The following is a 14,424-nucleotide window of genomic DNA, read 5'->3' as shown; positions in this document are numbered from 1 at the left end:
GTTCCCAGCAGAGGACAAATAATTCTCTCTACTCTTGTACCCACTGCTGAGCCCACAGGTTCCACCTCCAAGCTCTAACCCCATAGGCACTGTGATGGCCTGGTTAAACTCAGTAAAAACACACAAATAAGAGGAGGGGCTGTAGGGCCATAGGACAAGCGTGAGAATGGTCAGTATGTGTTACATTTATGTATCAACTCATCAGATAATTTTATTACAAATATGTGTAAACCTAAAATGATGGTTTGGTTTGGTTTGGCTTTTGCTTTCTGTTTGGGTTTTATTTTGTTTTATTTGATATGGTATCTCCTGGTGTATCCCAAATTAACTTGAATTTTGGGTCATTCCACTTCCAGCCTCTGAGTGCTGGGCTCACACTAGCCCCACATGTGACCATTCATGTCTTAAGCCTGTAAGATAGTTACTTGTATAGTTCAATGGAAAATAGAAAATATCCTGCCATCATCCTTCCCATCCTCTACATCCTCCACAGATACTGTGTGTCAGAGAGGTTAATGGTCCATTCGCCCCTGGTGCCCCTTCCCTGCCAGCCGCGATTGCTAAGTGATGAGTCCTTGAAGGGAACTCTTCACCCTTCCATGTCCACTGTGTGGACCATGTGACCAGGCTGTGAGGAGCTCAGTGCTCTCTCTCGTTCCTGTGCTTTCTCTGAGACTACGAGCCATGCTGGGTTACCATATCGGTTATCACTTTATATATATGATCACTATTACTAATAACTTTAACCTTCCAGATATACAAGCCAGAATTAGACAGTAACTGAAATAATCCAGTTAGACTTCAGCCCTCTGTCCCCACACTTTATTGTTGTTACTTCCAGATACCAAGATCCCTGTTTCCCAGAAGTACATATCAGAGGAGGGATAACGGAGAGGGTTGACTATAGCTTCCATATCACAGAGGGGGATAACGGAGAGGGTTGACTATAGCTTCCATATCACAGAGGGGGATAACGGAGAGGGTTGACTATAGCTTCCATATCACAGAGGGGGATAATGGAGAGGGTTGACTATAGCTTCCATATCACAGAGGGGGATAATGGAGAGGGTTGACCATAGCTTACATACCACAGAGGGGGATAATGGAGAGGGTTGACTATAGCTTACATATCGCAGAGGGGGATAACGGAGAGGGTTGACTATAGCTTCCATATCACAGAGGGGGATAACGGAGAGGGTTGACTATAGCTTCCATACCACAGAGGGGGATAATGGAGAGGGTTGACTATAGCTTCCATATCACAGCCTTAGTATCTCTCTGCTCCCTGTTGGACATCCAAATGGGGAACCCTTTGTAGAATCACCACATGTTAAGATCATGCAGCCATGCTTCCTGGGAAATTAAACATCTATTTCCACAACACATTCAGCAGATATTTCTAACTATAATGAACAGGTGTGTGTTGTCTCAGAAGGCTAACTAGCAAGGTATTATCTCCCTCTTGGGAGTTCTTTCAAAGTGTAATCAAAATAATATTCTGGCCACACCCAGAGATGATTCCCATTACTCAAGTGACTTGTGTCCTGAGTTTAGGAGAGCCCAGAAGGCTTGGTAAGTTTGGTTACTGATAGATCCCAACACATTCTCAGAGAAAGGATGGGCATATGTTTAAGTAATATTCATATAAATCAGTCTTTTTGTTTTCAATTATGTGCATACTTTAAATTATGGGCGCTACATTTTCACTAATATATAGGCACACACCCATCACTAGCATCCTGAATTAGAGAAATACCTTTCCTTCAAAAACATATGGGACCTCCACACACAAAAATACTAATATTGAGATATTAAGAAGACAAAATGAGGGGGGCTGGAGAGATGGCTCAGCGGTTAAGAGCATTGCCTGCTCTTCCAAAGGTCCTGAGTTCAATTCCCGGCAACCACATGGTGGCTCACAACCATCTGTAATGAGGTCTGGTGCCCTCTTCTGGCCTGTAGACATACACACAGACAGAATATTGTATACATAATAAATAAATAAATATTTTAAAAAAGACAAAATGACAAGGTTCTATGGAGATTTTAAAATTAAGTGTACTAGGAGGGCTATCACTGTAACCCCAGTGCTACTGAGTCTAAGGCAAGAGGATGGGGGACACAAGGCCAGCCTGGGCTACATAGATTCTTGTCTCTCACATGCAGCTTGCATTAAGCAGCTGAGGATAGGGAACCTGAAATGACCCTATCCTATAGCCATACTGATGAATATCTTGCATATCACCATAGAACCTTCATCTGGAGATGGATGGAGATAGAGACAGAGACCCACACTGGAGCACTGGACTGAGCTCTCAAGGTCCCAATGGGGAGCAGAAGGAGGGAGAACATGAGCAAGGAAATCGGGAACACAAGGAGTGCACCCACCCACGGAGATAGTGGGGCTGATCTAGTCGGAGCTCACCAAGGCCAGCTGGACTGTGACTGAAAAAACATGGGATAAAACCGGACTCTTTGAACATGGCAGATAATGAGGGCTCATGAGAAGCCAAAGACAATGGCACGGGGTTTTGATCCTACTTCACGTTCTGGCTTTGTGGAAGTCTAGCCAGTTTGGATGTTCACCTTCCTAGACCTGGATGGAGGGGCAAGGACTTTGGACTTTCCACAGGGCCGGGAACCCTGACTGCTCTTCGGACTGGAGAGGGAGGGGGAGAGGAGTGGAGGGAGGAGGAGAAGAGTGGGAGAAGGGGGAGGGAAATGGGAGGCTGGGAGGGGGTGGGAATTTCTTTTTTTTTTTTCTTTTCTTTCAATTAAAAAAAAGAATGTATAAAGAAAGTAAAAAAAATAAAATGATTCTAGGAACAATGCAAAAAAAAAAAAAGCCAATTCCAAGTAAAATTCAAAGCAAAAATGGAAAAACAAAAGGAGTTCCTACCTGGAAAATTTGAAACCTAATATACAATAAAAAGTCTGTAAAGAGTTTCTCAAGGATAATAAAGCATTATATTTCAGAATCTCTAATAAAGTAGCATCAGAAAAATTCATAGCATTAATACAGATGGGTCGTAATGAAGGCTCTGTTTGGAGCTCTCCCGCCTATATTCATTGCAGTATTTCATGAAGCAAATACATATACGCACACGTACAGGTGTTTATTAGATTGCTTATACAAATTTTTAAGCACTTTATCTTTCCTTTATCTTTCCAGCACAGACAGTAGTGTGGCCTTCAGGTTTTCTACTGACCAACAAGAAAGACCATGTTTTTGCAGATGTACACTGGTTTACATATTTTTTTACCATGAAAAGTAATGAGTGTTGTAAGTATTCCCTTCCCCACTGTTGAGAACTGCTCTTTACCATAAATATCAAGCATATACAACATACATGTCTGGGAACTCTCAGTTCACATACCTAACCACAGAACACTACGGTTGCAATTTAAGTACCAAATGTTTCAATTTCATAGAAAAGTTCTCCTTTATTTTCTTTCAGATTCATCATCTCTGCTCTGGTGTCTGTGCTTCCATGCAAACTGTAATTGGTCTGTTGAGAAAGCAGGCGATGAGCGTAGGAAGCTGTTGCTTGAGATCACCGTAGTCGGTAGTTCAGGCGAACTGGCTTTACTGGACTGGACTTTCAATCCATGAACACTGAATTTATTTTTTATTTTATTGATTCTTTGTGGATTTCACATCATACATCCGATCCCACTTATGTCCCTGTCCCCTTGAATCCACCCTCTGCCCTTACAGCCTTCTCCCAAAAATAAAACCAAATTTGAAAGAATTTAAAAAAAAAAATAAACATTGCCGGGCGATGGTGGCGCATGCCTTTAATCCCAGCACTCGGGAGGCAGAGGCAGGCGGATCTCTGTGAGTTCGAGACCAGCCTGGTCTACAGAGCTAGTTCCAGGACAGGCTCCAAAAGCCACAGAGAAACCCTGTCTCAAAAAACCAAAAAAAAAAATTATTTAAATCTATTTATTATGTACGCAGTCTTCTATCTGCATGTATCCCTGTGGGCCAGAGAGGGCACCAGATCTCATTACAGATGGCTCTGAGCCACCATGTGGTTGCTGGGAATTGAACTCAGGGCCCCTGGAAGAGCAGCCAATGCTCTTAACCTCTGAGTCATCTCTCCAGTCCAAGAAAAAAAAATTTTTTAAAATCCTGTGGAAGCTGTAGTGTGGCCCGTAAGACACACAGTTTACCCTTTAATCTGTTCATTACAACCAGTCATTGGTCTGGCTCGAGGCCTCTGGCTTCTGCACCACCACAGTAATGGGCTCTCACGGGGGCTTGTGTCACGGAGATCCTGCTCTTTGGGATCAGAGGGTCATCTCCTTCACAGGCCCTGACAGGTTAGAGGTGAAGTGGATGTTGGGGTGCCCAGCTCATAACCCTGATTCTGGACCTGGGCAGTCAGCATGCTAGCTTTCCCCTCATCATTTCCTGGGTGAGCGCTCCAGCCCTGCCTCAGCTAGCTCACCCAGCACAGCCTGCAGCAAGGAGCGGGGCCAGTTCTGCTCTCTGGCCTCAGATCTGGGTCCCCTCACTCCTATCAGCCTGGCCAGCTCTACTGTTTGGCCCAGGTAAGGTGCAAGGCCCGCCCTCTCTCCAGTTGTTGTGAGGGCATACAAGGGGAGCAGGGTCGGCTCTAGTGTGCTGCCCAGGAGGGACGCAAGACCTGCTCTCCTGTGTGCTGTAGTTGGTGTAGGGCAGGGCTAGTTCTCTCACTCTTGTGACCCTGGGGCCAACTCTCTCACCTGCCTCAGACAGCCATGTGCCCGGGCATCTTTCCCTCACCCATGCCACTGCATGACAGATGAAAAGGGGTCAGCTCTGTTCTCAGGCCCTCAGAGTTGGCTCCCCTGTGTCCCAACCTCAGGTGATGCATGCCTATGGCGAGGTGTAGGACTATCTTTCCCAAATGTGGGGGCGAGCGAGCTTTCCTCTGAGGGAAAGGGTCAGCTTGCCTGCACAGGACCAGCCATCTCAGAGCCAGTGAAGGACAGGGTCTGCTCAGCACAGCATGGTTTCAGGGACTCCTGTGCTAACGCGGGCCATGAACATCATCTCAGACTCCAGCTCCCGCAGGGCCACGGACCCAGACATTGCCCTTGGAGCAGCTTAAACCAGGCACCACCACAGCCCAGGGCAGCATAGGCTCCTCGTATCCACATGGCCCTGGCAGCAAAATGGCCCCCGGGCCACATGGTCCCAGGTGGCTGGTCAGACCCCAGCATCCACAAAGCCCTTGGTGGCAACTGGAGTCATGGACACCACATAAGACCCTGACCTCTGCCAGGCCATGAACTCAGACATGGCCCTGGACAACAGCCCATACCTAGATGGCTCCAGGTGGTAGCACTGGCCACCCAGATAAGCTTGGCTCTGGCCAAAGCACAGTCCTCAGACACTGACCCGTTATCCACACGGCCCTCAGTGGCAGGACAGCAGGATCCTCAGGCATCACTCAGATTCTAGCTGTTGTTGGGCTCTCTGCAACAGCCCTGGCCTGGGTGATACCATAGCCCTGGTGGAAGTGCAGACTACTCAGATGAGAATGTTCTGGTGGCAGCATAGTCCTCAAACTCCCTCAAGGCCAGTTGCAGCCAGTGTCCAGGTATCTATGTGGCCATGGACATCAGTCCAGACCTTGGCTATGATAGGACCACAGACCCAGTCACAGAACTAGGCAGCAGCCCAGGCAGAGATGTCATCACCATGGTTCCAAGTGGCAGCAAAGGCCATCTAGACCAGCAGGGCCCCCACAGCAGCATGGCCCTCGGACACCAACATGACTCCATGTGGCAGCCTAGACCTTCATATCGGTGTGGTCTCAGGAGCCACAGACATCAACACAGACCTTGAATGTGGCAGAGCCCTGGTCCGGATGATACAATGCTACAAGCCGCAGCATTATACAGAGATTGCTCAGACATCTTTTCATGAGAGACTTATCAGAACCGAGGGATCTGGTAAAAGGTAAACCAAAGGCAAGGCCTTTTGGCATTATTGCATTGAGAATAAAGTGGCTGTCCTTTGCTGTAGAATTTTTGCTATAGCCGACTTCCCTTCTGTTGAATATGTGGGAATGAATTCCCACAGTTCAGATCTGTTTCGTGAGAACGGTTTCCCACTGCCAGGCCTTGTTCCTCTCTCATAGGTGACTGCAGAGCTCTGCCTTCCTGCAATTATCTTTATCAGCAGACATTTGGTCAATGTTTAGGTTTCAGGCATAGGGCATTATTACCTGCTCATCCATGTGGGGTCTGGAGGCAACATAGGCCAGGGACATCAACACAGATACTGACTGTGGCAGTCCCAAGAACCCAGACACAGTCCCTGATAACAGGCCAGGATGTCACCAGAGCCCCAGGTGGCTTTGCAGGCCACCCATATATGGATGGCCCCCATGGCAGTGCGGCCCTCAGACACCAACATGGCTCCAAATGGTGACCCAAACCACAGGCCCCTACATGGCCCTCAGTGATGAGGGGAGCCACAGACATCAGTGCAGGCCCCCTCAGCAACTCCAGGGCCCTGGATCAAGACCTAGTCCTTGGTCATAGCCCAGGCCCAGCAATCTTCCTGGACTTGGGAAGCTAGTTGGCATTTCATATCAGCTCATTCCTTCCCACCCTCACCTCTCTGGATCTGCCCCTTCCCAATCCACAAACCATTTAGCCTCTTCCTCTCTTCCACCTCCTCACCCTGTACCCTCGCCACAATGGTGCCCAACCACCCAGCACCAGGGCTCTTGGTTGGGTCACAGATGGCACTTGGTTGAATACTGTGCCACCCAGCCATAAGGGATGGCATGGAGCTGTTTCTTTTCCTTTCTTCTGTGCCCAGGCCTAGAGACCTTGGCACATGGTACAAAAATCAGGGGGCACCATCTGTGTCCATCACTGATTCAGGCCTGGTTGGGGCCAGTGGCTCCTGGTTGATTGTGGCACCCACAGATCCAAAATTGGGGGGGTGGGCTATGTCCACCAACAATTCAACAAGCATTAAATTTTTAATCAACTTCCTTTATCCAATTTCTCTCAACTTTTACAGCTCCTTCATACAAATCTTGTGCATCTTCAGATACCTCTCCTTGGGTGTTTGAATATCTTGTGCTGTTAAAGGTGATGCCGTCCCCAGAGAAGCTAGGTGACAAAGGAGGCCTGAGAGGGACACGTGGATCGCCCTGGGAAGGGATATTAGATGGGATCTCCTGAGTAAACTGGGGGCGAAGGGGGCTGGCAGAGGGGAGGGGATGGGGGATGAGAACATGAGGGACTAGGATGGTCAAGTTGGGGAAGGATGGAGGGAGAGAGCAAGGAAAGAGAGATCTTGATAGAGGGAGCCATTCTGGGGTTAGGGAGAAACCTGGCGCTAGGGAAACTTCCAGGAATCCACAGGGATGACTCCAGCTGAGACTCGTAGCAATAGTGGGGAGGGGGCCTGAACTCATCATAGAGCCTTCATCCAGGAACCGGTGCAACCAGATACAGAGAGCCATAGCCGAGCAATTGGCTTTGTGCATGAATTTTGTACCCAGCATTCTTAACTCACATAGCAACTCTGATCATTTTTGCATAGATTTTGTTAAACATTTTACAACAATTATTTAAATCACACATCATGATATAATACCCCATTTGCTGCATGACACATTGTTAAGTACTAATAATTTATCTGTGATTATGTGAGTGTTTGCGTAGCAAGTGTTCTGATCCCTCTTTGCCAACTCCTAATTTGTTTGTCTGGAAGTTTGTGTCAAATTTCCTGCCATTGCCTATTAGCTAGATGTAGTTGGTTTACTTAGGAATGATCCCAGGTAACAGAAGTAAGGAACTAACAGACAACAGACGCAAACAGCACAATTTCTAGAGACAAGGAAGGCACAGTCCGCTAGACTCTCACAGTCACGTTGAACGCACTTCTGAACTGCACTTCACAGACTGCCCTGCACACCACAAGGCTTTTCTACCTAAAGGTTTCTGCGACGTGAAGCATGGCGTACTCATGGGAGCTCACACTTCCTTGCCAGACCACACACTGGCAGCCTGAAGCACACAGGCTAACTCCTTAAACAAGGCGTTTATCCTTGGAGCCTCTTTTCTGGAAAAAAAGGAAACCGACGAACAAAAGCTTGAACACAGAGCTGGCATAACTGCCATTATTTCTTCCTCAAATGCTTGGTAGAAGTTACCAGAGAAGCCATTTGGCTGTTTTTCTTGTTGGGAGATTTTATTTACAAAATGAATCCATTTAAGAGACTGCGGAGTATTCTGATATTCTCTTTGTTTTTCCCTTTTATTCTTCTCTGAAATGTTACATCCTGACTGCCGTTTCCTTTCCCCTCCCTCCTCTCCTTCTATCCCCCCCCCCCCCACCTCATCTCTCTCTAGATCCACTTCTCCTCCGGTTTCCTTCAGAAGAAGAGCAGGCCTCCCAGGGATATCAACCGAACACGGCATAACAAGTTACAACAAGACTAGGCACATACTCTTATACCAAGGCTGGACAAGTTAACCCAGGAAGAGGAAAAGGGTCCCCAAAGCAGGCAAAAGTATTAGACAACCTCTGCCCCCACTTTCAGGTCCCACAAGGACACCAAGCCGCACATATTGTTCATTCTGATGTAAGCTTTGGTAGGTTGTATTTTTTTGGAAGTTTTTCATCTACTTTGTCATTTTTCCCATAAGATAACTGGCACTATCTTTTAACTGTTTTGATTCACATTGGAGTTTTTGGTTTTGTTTTGTTTTTGTTTTTGTTTTTTTTTTTTTTTTTGGCACAGTGTTTCTCTGTGTAGCCCTGGCTGTCCTGGAACTCACTCTGTAGACAAGGCTGCCTTAGAACTCAGAGATCCGCCTGCTTCTGCCTCCTAACTGCTGGGATCAAAGGCATGGCTCCATGTAACATCTGTGGTAAAATAAGCATCATAATTACATAATTTACAGCTTAATGAGTTTTTATAAACTAAAAATATTAGTAATATAGATATATTCTCAAGATGTATAAATAGAACATTAATGAGAACATTAATAATAACATTAATGGCACTCTAACTCACAAGTCAGACATGACTATCACTGCTATATCCAATTGGTAATCTTTAGAATTACATACAAATTAGTAATTGTTTTTGCTCAACATTTCTTTTAACATACTAGCCTTCTTTCTACCATTATTTTTCATTGTTCTGAAGTCTATCCTTCAGAATTCCTTCCTGAAGCTATATGGGCAGAAAACAAGGAATTCTGTTATCTAAAAATGTCTGAAATGCACCTTCAAGTTTTATTCTTTATATCTGTCACATTGCTGCCTTTATTATTGCTGGTGTGATATCAGGTCCTTTAGTGGATGTTTTGGATTTTCCCTCTTTGGAGTCTTTGGAAATAATTTTGTTTTTGTGTCCTGAAGGCTCACTAAAATGTATATGGAGGATTGTCTATTTTAAATTGTTCTACTTGGGATTTGTTAGGCTTCCAGAATCTGAGAATGCAGCCATTTGTCTGTTTTTGTTTGTTTGTATTATCTCTGGTATATCCCACTGGATCTCCCAGCTAGTCCCATTTAGAGATAGCAGGAACTCTGACATCCTTGTCTCGAATATATTTTTGTTGTTGTTGTTTCTATGATTCCTTCCTTGTTTGTTTGCTTCTGTCCTCCTTTTTTCCAATTTCATTTTATTACTGGTATGTGTGTGTCTGTGTGTCTGTCTGTGCATGTGTGTTATGTCTAATGCTACATGTGTGCCTGCCACCTCATGCATGTGGAAGTCAGAGGACAGATTTTGGGAGTCTGCTCTCTCCTTTCACCATAGGCTCTGGAATTGAACTCTGCTCAACAGGCTTGCTAACAAACACTTTTACCTGCTAGACCTTCTAGTCAGCTTTCACATTCCTCCTTTTCCTTCTTTTCCTCTCTATTTTTTTGTTGTTGCTTGTTTTCTTCAAAGTTTCAATATGTTGTCAGCTGATTTCAAACTCATGGAGCCAAGCGATCCTGCTCCAACCTCCTGAGGGACGGCTGTCCCACACTAGGCTCAGCTCTTTAACCTTCTCTTGCAGTTTAGTTGCTGACTTTTTGATTTTCCTCTACAGCTGTGTCTAGCCTCCTGTTTAGCATAACTTTATAATTCAGCTTTTGTATTTTTAAGTACAAGAAGTTTTTTGTGGTTTATGTTTTAAATACTGAGAAAATTTAACTCTCTGGTCCCCTCATGTTTTGCTATATGCTTAATCCTTAATCATACAGCAAATGCTTATTTTATGTTCTGAATATTTTCAGTATATGCAGGCTCTGTGATCTGATTTGATAAGTATGGGTGGTTGATCTTTATTCATAGTGGTTTGTTTTCCTATGTATTTAGTGATTTAAAAACTTGCCAACTCATAATTCTGGAAGCTTAGCTCAGGGAATTCTTCTTGACTAGATCAAAGATGTGTTTCTCCAGAGAGCATCTGTGCTTCTTCCTGGCAGCGGTCCAAGCTCGTATTAACTGCACTTTTAGATTTGCAATTCTATCTTGGCAGAGCTAATTCAAACTCCAGATATGTATGAGAATAGCTTGCCTTTTGGCCCTCAAAATATTCTTTGACTTTACTATCAGAATAGCCATAAATTACAAGTCATTTATAACAATGTATTTTAGTTATTTTAGATGGTCACATAATACAAGTTTTACAATAAACTTAATCTACAATATCCTGTGTTCTTTTTTTTTAACTGACTCAATTATTCAGAATCCAATATCAAGTTAGTCCAACGAGTTTAATTTATAATTTGTTGGAAATACATCTGTCTAACAGGTGTGGTGGTGCACATCTTTGATCCCATCATTTATGAAGCAGCGGCGGGAAGGTACCTGTGAGTCCAAAACCAATCTAGTCTTCATGGCTTCCGTGATTGCCAGGGCTCCATAGTGAGACATCCTCGACCGTAAATACATAAATATAGAACTTTTTCTCGGGAGGATTATAATCGCAATATAATAAAGAGGATCCTAAACCAGCGTGAGACTCGGCCTTGCCGGGAGTTGAGAAAGACGACTCCTGCACCCTTGAACATACTTCACTCTGGCTTGTAAATTTGGGAAGCCCTCGGCCAAGAGCAGAGGAACCAGTTTAACGACCGCTGCCCGCTAGATGGCGCAGGAGGGAGCCCAACGCCACGCCTCCGTTTCCTAGGTGACTGAAAAAGCACGCCAGCCCACATCCGGTTCCGAGTTGCCGACGGCTTGCGCGCTCTGCGTATGACGTCACACGTTCCTATAAAAGCGTGCGCGCACCGGCGGCTCGTTCCTTCCCACGGCCGCGGGACAATATGGCGCCGGTGAGTGTACGCGCGTGCGGTCCTTTTAACATAAACTAGGTAGCTTCTGCGTCCAGCGAACAGGAGGAAGCGCCTCAGTAGGAAGACCGTGGGCCGCGTCGCCCCGGGATCTCTACCGATGAGGTAGAACGCGGGGCTTCGGAAGCTTTCGTGGGTGCCATGCGGCCTGGCGGAGCTGGGCGGGCCGCCGGTAGTTTACCCAGGCGATGGCTCGCGAGGTCGGTCTCAGGGCCTCCTGATTTCTCCCTCCCTGGCTCCTGGTGACCTGTCGCCGCGGTTACGTGGCCCGTCCGCCGTTGCATATGTTAAAGTCGGGACCTTAGCGATACGAGAAGCGTGATTTAAACCTTTTTGGAAAGCAATTTTAACAAGATGTTTTGGGTTGTTGAGTTAGGATTCAAAGGTGAGTAATGCTAACGAGGCCTTAAACCCACCTGGATTACCTGTTCATTCCACGGCCGTGAGTAAATCGAGTCCCTTCACGATTAGTTCAAGTGCTAGTTCGGGTTTGTGATAAGTGGAGGGTGGGGAATGTCCTCGGGGCGCCCACTTAAATACCTGTGGGGTGTTCCTGACTCTTCCCCGGGGAGGCATGCTGGGATTTGGAGTCCAGACCAAACGCAACTCCCAGGCCAGGGGACTGGGATGGATGCCAGGGGCTGGGGTGACGCTTCCAATTTAACATTACAGGGAACACTTGGCAAAGCTACCTCGAGAGGAAGACTTACTAATTGGGAGTCATTTGGGTGGATCTGTTTGGACGAATTGGAGCAAAGCATAGGGAAAAGCATTTCTCTGTGTATGCAGGCTTAAATTTAGACAGAAGCAGGTAGTATTTTGAATTGAAGTTGTTAATTACAATACAAAACAGTTCTTTGAAAAAAAGCAAATATTCTCCCAATGTGTTCTAACATTGCTTTCCATTTGTGAGGCATGTAGTGGCAAAATGGAAAGTTTTTGTTGGTTAATAAGTGTTGCCGGGCGGTGGTGGCGCACGCCTTTAATCCCAGCACTCGGGAGGCAGAGGCAGGCGGATCTCTGAGTTCGAGACCAGCCTGGTCTACAGAGCTAGTTCCAGGACAGGCTCCAAAGCCACAGAGAAACCCTGTCTCGAAAAAAAAATATGACTGGGGATCACCACAACATGAGAAACTGTACTAAAGGGTTACAGCATTAGGAAGGTTGAGAACCACTGTCCTGGAAGGTTCTTAAGGACCAGAGAATTCCATACACATAGCAAGCTTCCATGACTGAATTCCCAGCATTCACTGGGAATATGTCTAGGCAGAGTCTGCTAAGTCATNAAAAAAAAAAAAAATAGGTGTTTCCTTTCCATGCAGTACAGTCTCCTTTAGGTATTCAGTGGTATTTCTATGTATTTTTCTTGGAAATGTGCTGTGTAAGCTGAGTACCTTGCATTGACGCCATCATAATTGTGCTTGTAGCAGAAAGACAAGAAGCCTAAGAAGTCGACCTGGAGGTTCCATTTGGACCTCACTCATCCAGTGGAAGATGGAATTTTTGATTCTGGAAACTTCGTAAGTGTCTCTCTTTCTGTGACTTTATACTTGGCGTTTAAATGTCGTGCCTGGTATTAACCTGAACTGTGCTCCTAGGGTGCCTTCCCTAGTGACCGTCTAGGGTTCCCTTCCCTAGTTGTGCACTTTTTCTCTTTGTGAACAGGAACAGTTTCTCCGGGAGAAGGTTAAAGTCAATGGGAAAACTGGAAATCTTGGAAATGTTGTTCACATTGAACGCTTGAAGAATAAAATCACAGTTGTTTCTGAGAAACAGTTCTCTAAAAGGTTAGTTTTTGTGTTTTAAATTGTAATGGAATGTATAAAATGTAATACTTTAATCCGATAAGGTGTTTGTACATTAGAGACAGGGTGAGGAGGCTGTTATTGCTGTTCTCCCTGCTGGTTTCAAAGAAAAATGGTATAGTGTAGGTAGAGGGGCAGCGGATTTCATGGGATGTAAAGATGGGGTTGAGCAACTGCTCTTGTCCTTATCTCTTAGAAATAAAGGACTAGTGGATTTGGGGAGACAAATGTGGCAGTGTGCACCTCCATAGTAGGAATTATATATCTAAATGAAGTCATGGTTTGTCTCCAAGGTATCTGAAATATCTTACCAAGAAATACCTTAAGAAGAATAATCTCCGTGACTGGCTTCGTGTGGTTGCATCTGACAAGGAGACCTACGAACTTCGCTATTTCCAGATTAGTCAGGATGAAGATGGCTCAGAGTCTGAAGATTAGATGGCCTTTGTATGCTTTAAAGAAAAACTAAAATTGGACTTTTTCAAGAAATAAAAACAATTGCACTCTTAAAAACAAATGGGTTTGTAAGTGTACTGGGTGTTTAGAAAATGTGTGGTTGAGTGACCCGATCCTTGTCTGGAGAATGCTCTTAATAGAAAGGGTCTGAGTGGATTCTGTGCTGGTTGCCTAAGACATCTAGCTGGGTACCACAGTTGAGTCTTGACCACCTAACTTCTGATTGTCCTTCTAGGAAGTAGACTTGATGGGCCCTCAATCCTGGTAAAATAAAAGATGGGGCAGAAGAAAGTGTCTTACACAACCTGCATGATCTTTCTGTATTCTGGTGCTTCTATGGGGTTTTGGCATAAGTAGCATTACCAAATGTCTTCCATTCTGCTTTGTAGATTGGAATGGTTGGCAAGTGCTTGCCTGTTTCCCTGAACTTACCCTAGTGTGGCAAGACTTGGGACTTCTCTTGGCTTTGGGTCCTGTTTCTGTTTTCCACAAGAGGGTAGTAAATAGCATGCTTCTCTCTGTTGGCATTGGGCAAATAAAAACATCCTAGCTTTCACTTGCAAAATAATTCAGTGCTAGAAAGGAACTTGATAGATTTAGTCAGGTAAGACCACAAAAACTTGGATCTGCCTTAAACAGGAAGGCAATATGGGGCAAGAGGTAGTCCAGATGAGTGGAATAATGCTTGGAATTATTTCAGGGTATTGGGATCTGATGGGGTCAAGGTGAGTGCATGCAGAGGTCCAGTGTTGTGTTTTGTAGAAATGACAGTCAACAAATTTCCAGAAAGCAAATGTAATGGAACTGTGATGTACTATACACTAATTTACCTTGCATCTTTTG

At 45.2% G+C, this 14,424-nt stretch overlaps 1 protein-coding gene across 2 annotated transcripts; it reads left to right on the top strand.

Annotated features, from left to right (window-relative positions):
- The first annotated feature begins 11,252 nt into the window (after window positions 1-11,252).
- Rpl22l1 (ribosomal protein L22 like 1) lies at window positions 11,253-13,642 on the top strand. Of its 2 annotated transcripts, none has more exons than XM_050129246.1 (4): window positions 11,253-11,302; window positions 12,748-12,840; window positions 12,986-13,107; window positions 13,419-13,642. In XM_050129246.1, exons 1-4 carry the CDS (start codon window positions 11,294-11,296, stop codon window positions 13,561-13,563), a joined length of 369 nt encoding a protein of 122 aa, XP_049985203.1. In that variant the 5' UTR covers window positions 11,253-11,293; the 3' UTR covers window positions 13,564-13,642. The 2 variants fall into 2 exon arrangements, with proteins under 2 accessions (XP_049985203.1, XP_049985204.1); XM_050129247.1 differs by having other exon boundaries at window positions 11,279-11,302; window positions 12,751-12,840.
- Window positions 13,643-14,424: the final 782 nt, after the last annotated feature.

Source organism: Alexandromys fortis, unplaced genomic scaffold, assembly GCF_014885135.2.
Source record: "Alexandromys fortis isolate MF-2015 unplaced genomic scaffold, M_Fortis_MF-2015_v1.1 scaffold_300, whole genome shotgun sequence".
Classification (NCBI taxonomy): Eukaryota; Metazoa; Chordata; class Mammalia; order Rodentia; family Cricetidae; genus Alexandromys; species Alexandromys fortis.
This window is presented reverse-complemented; position numbering and strand designations above follow the sequence as displayed.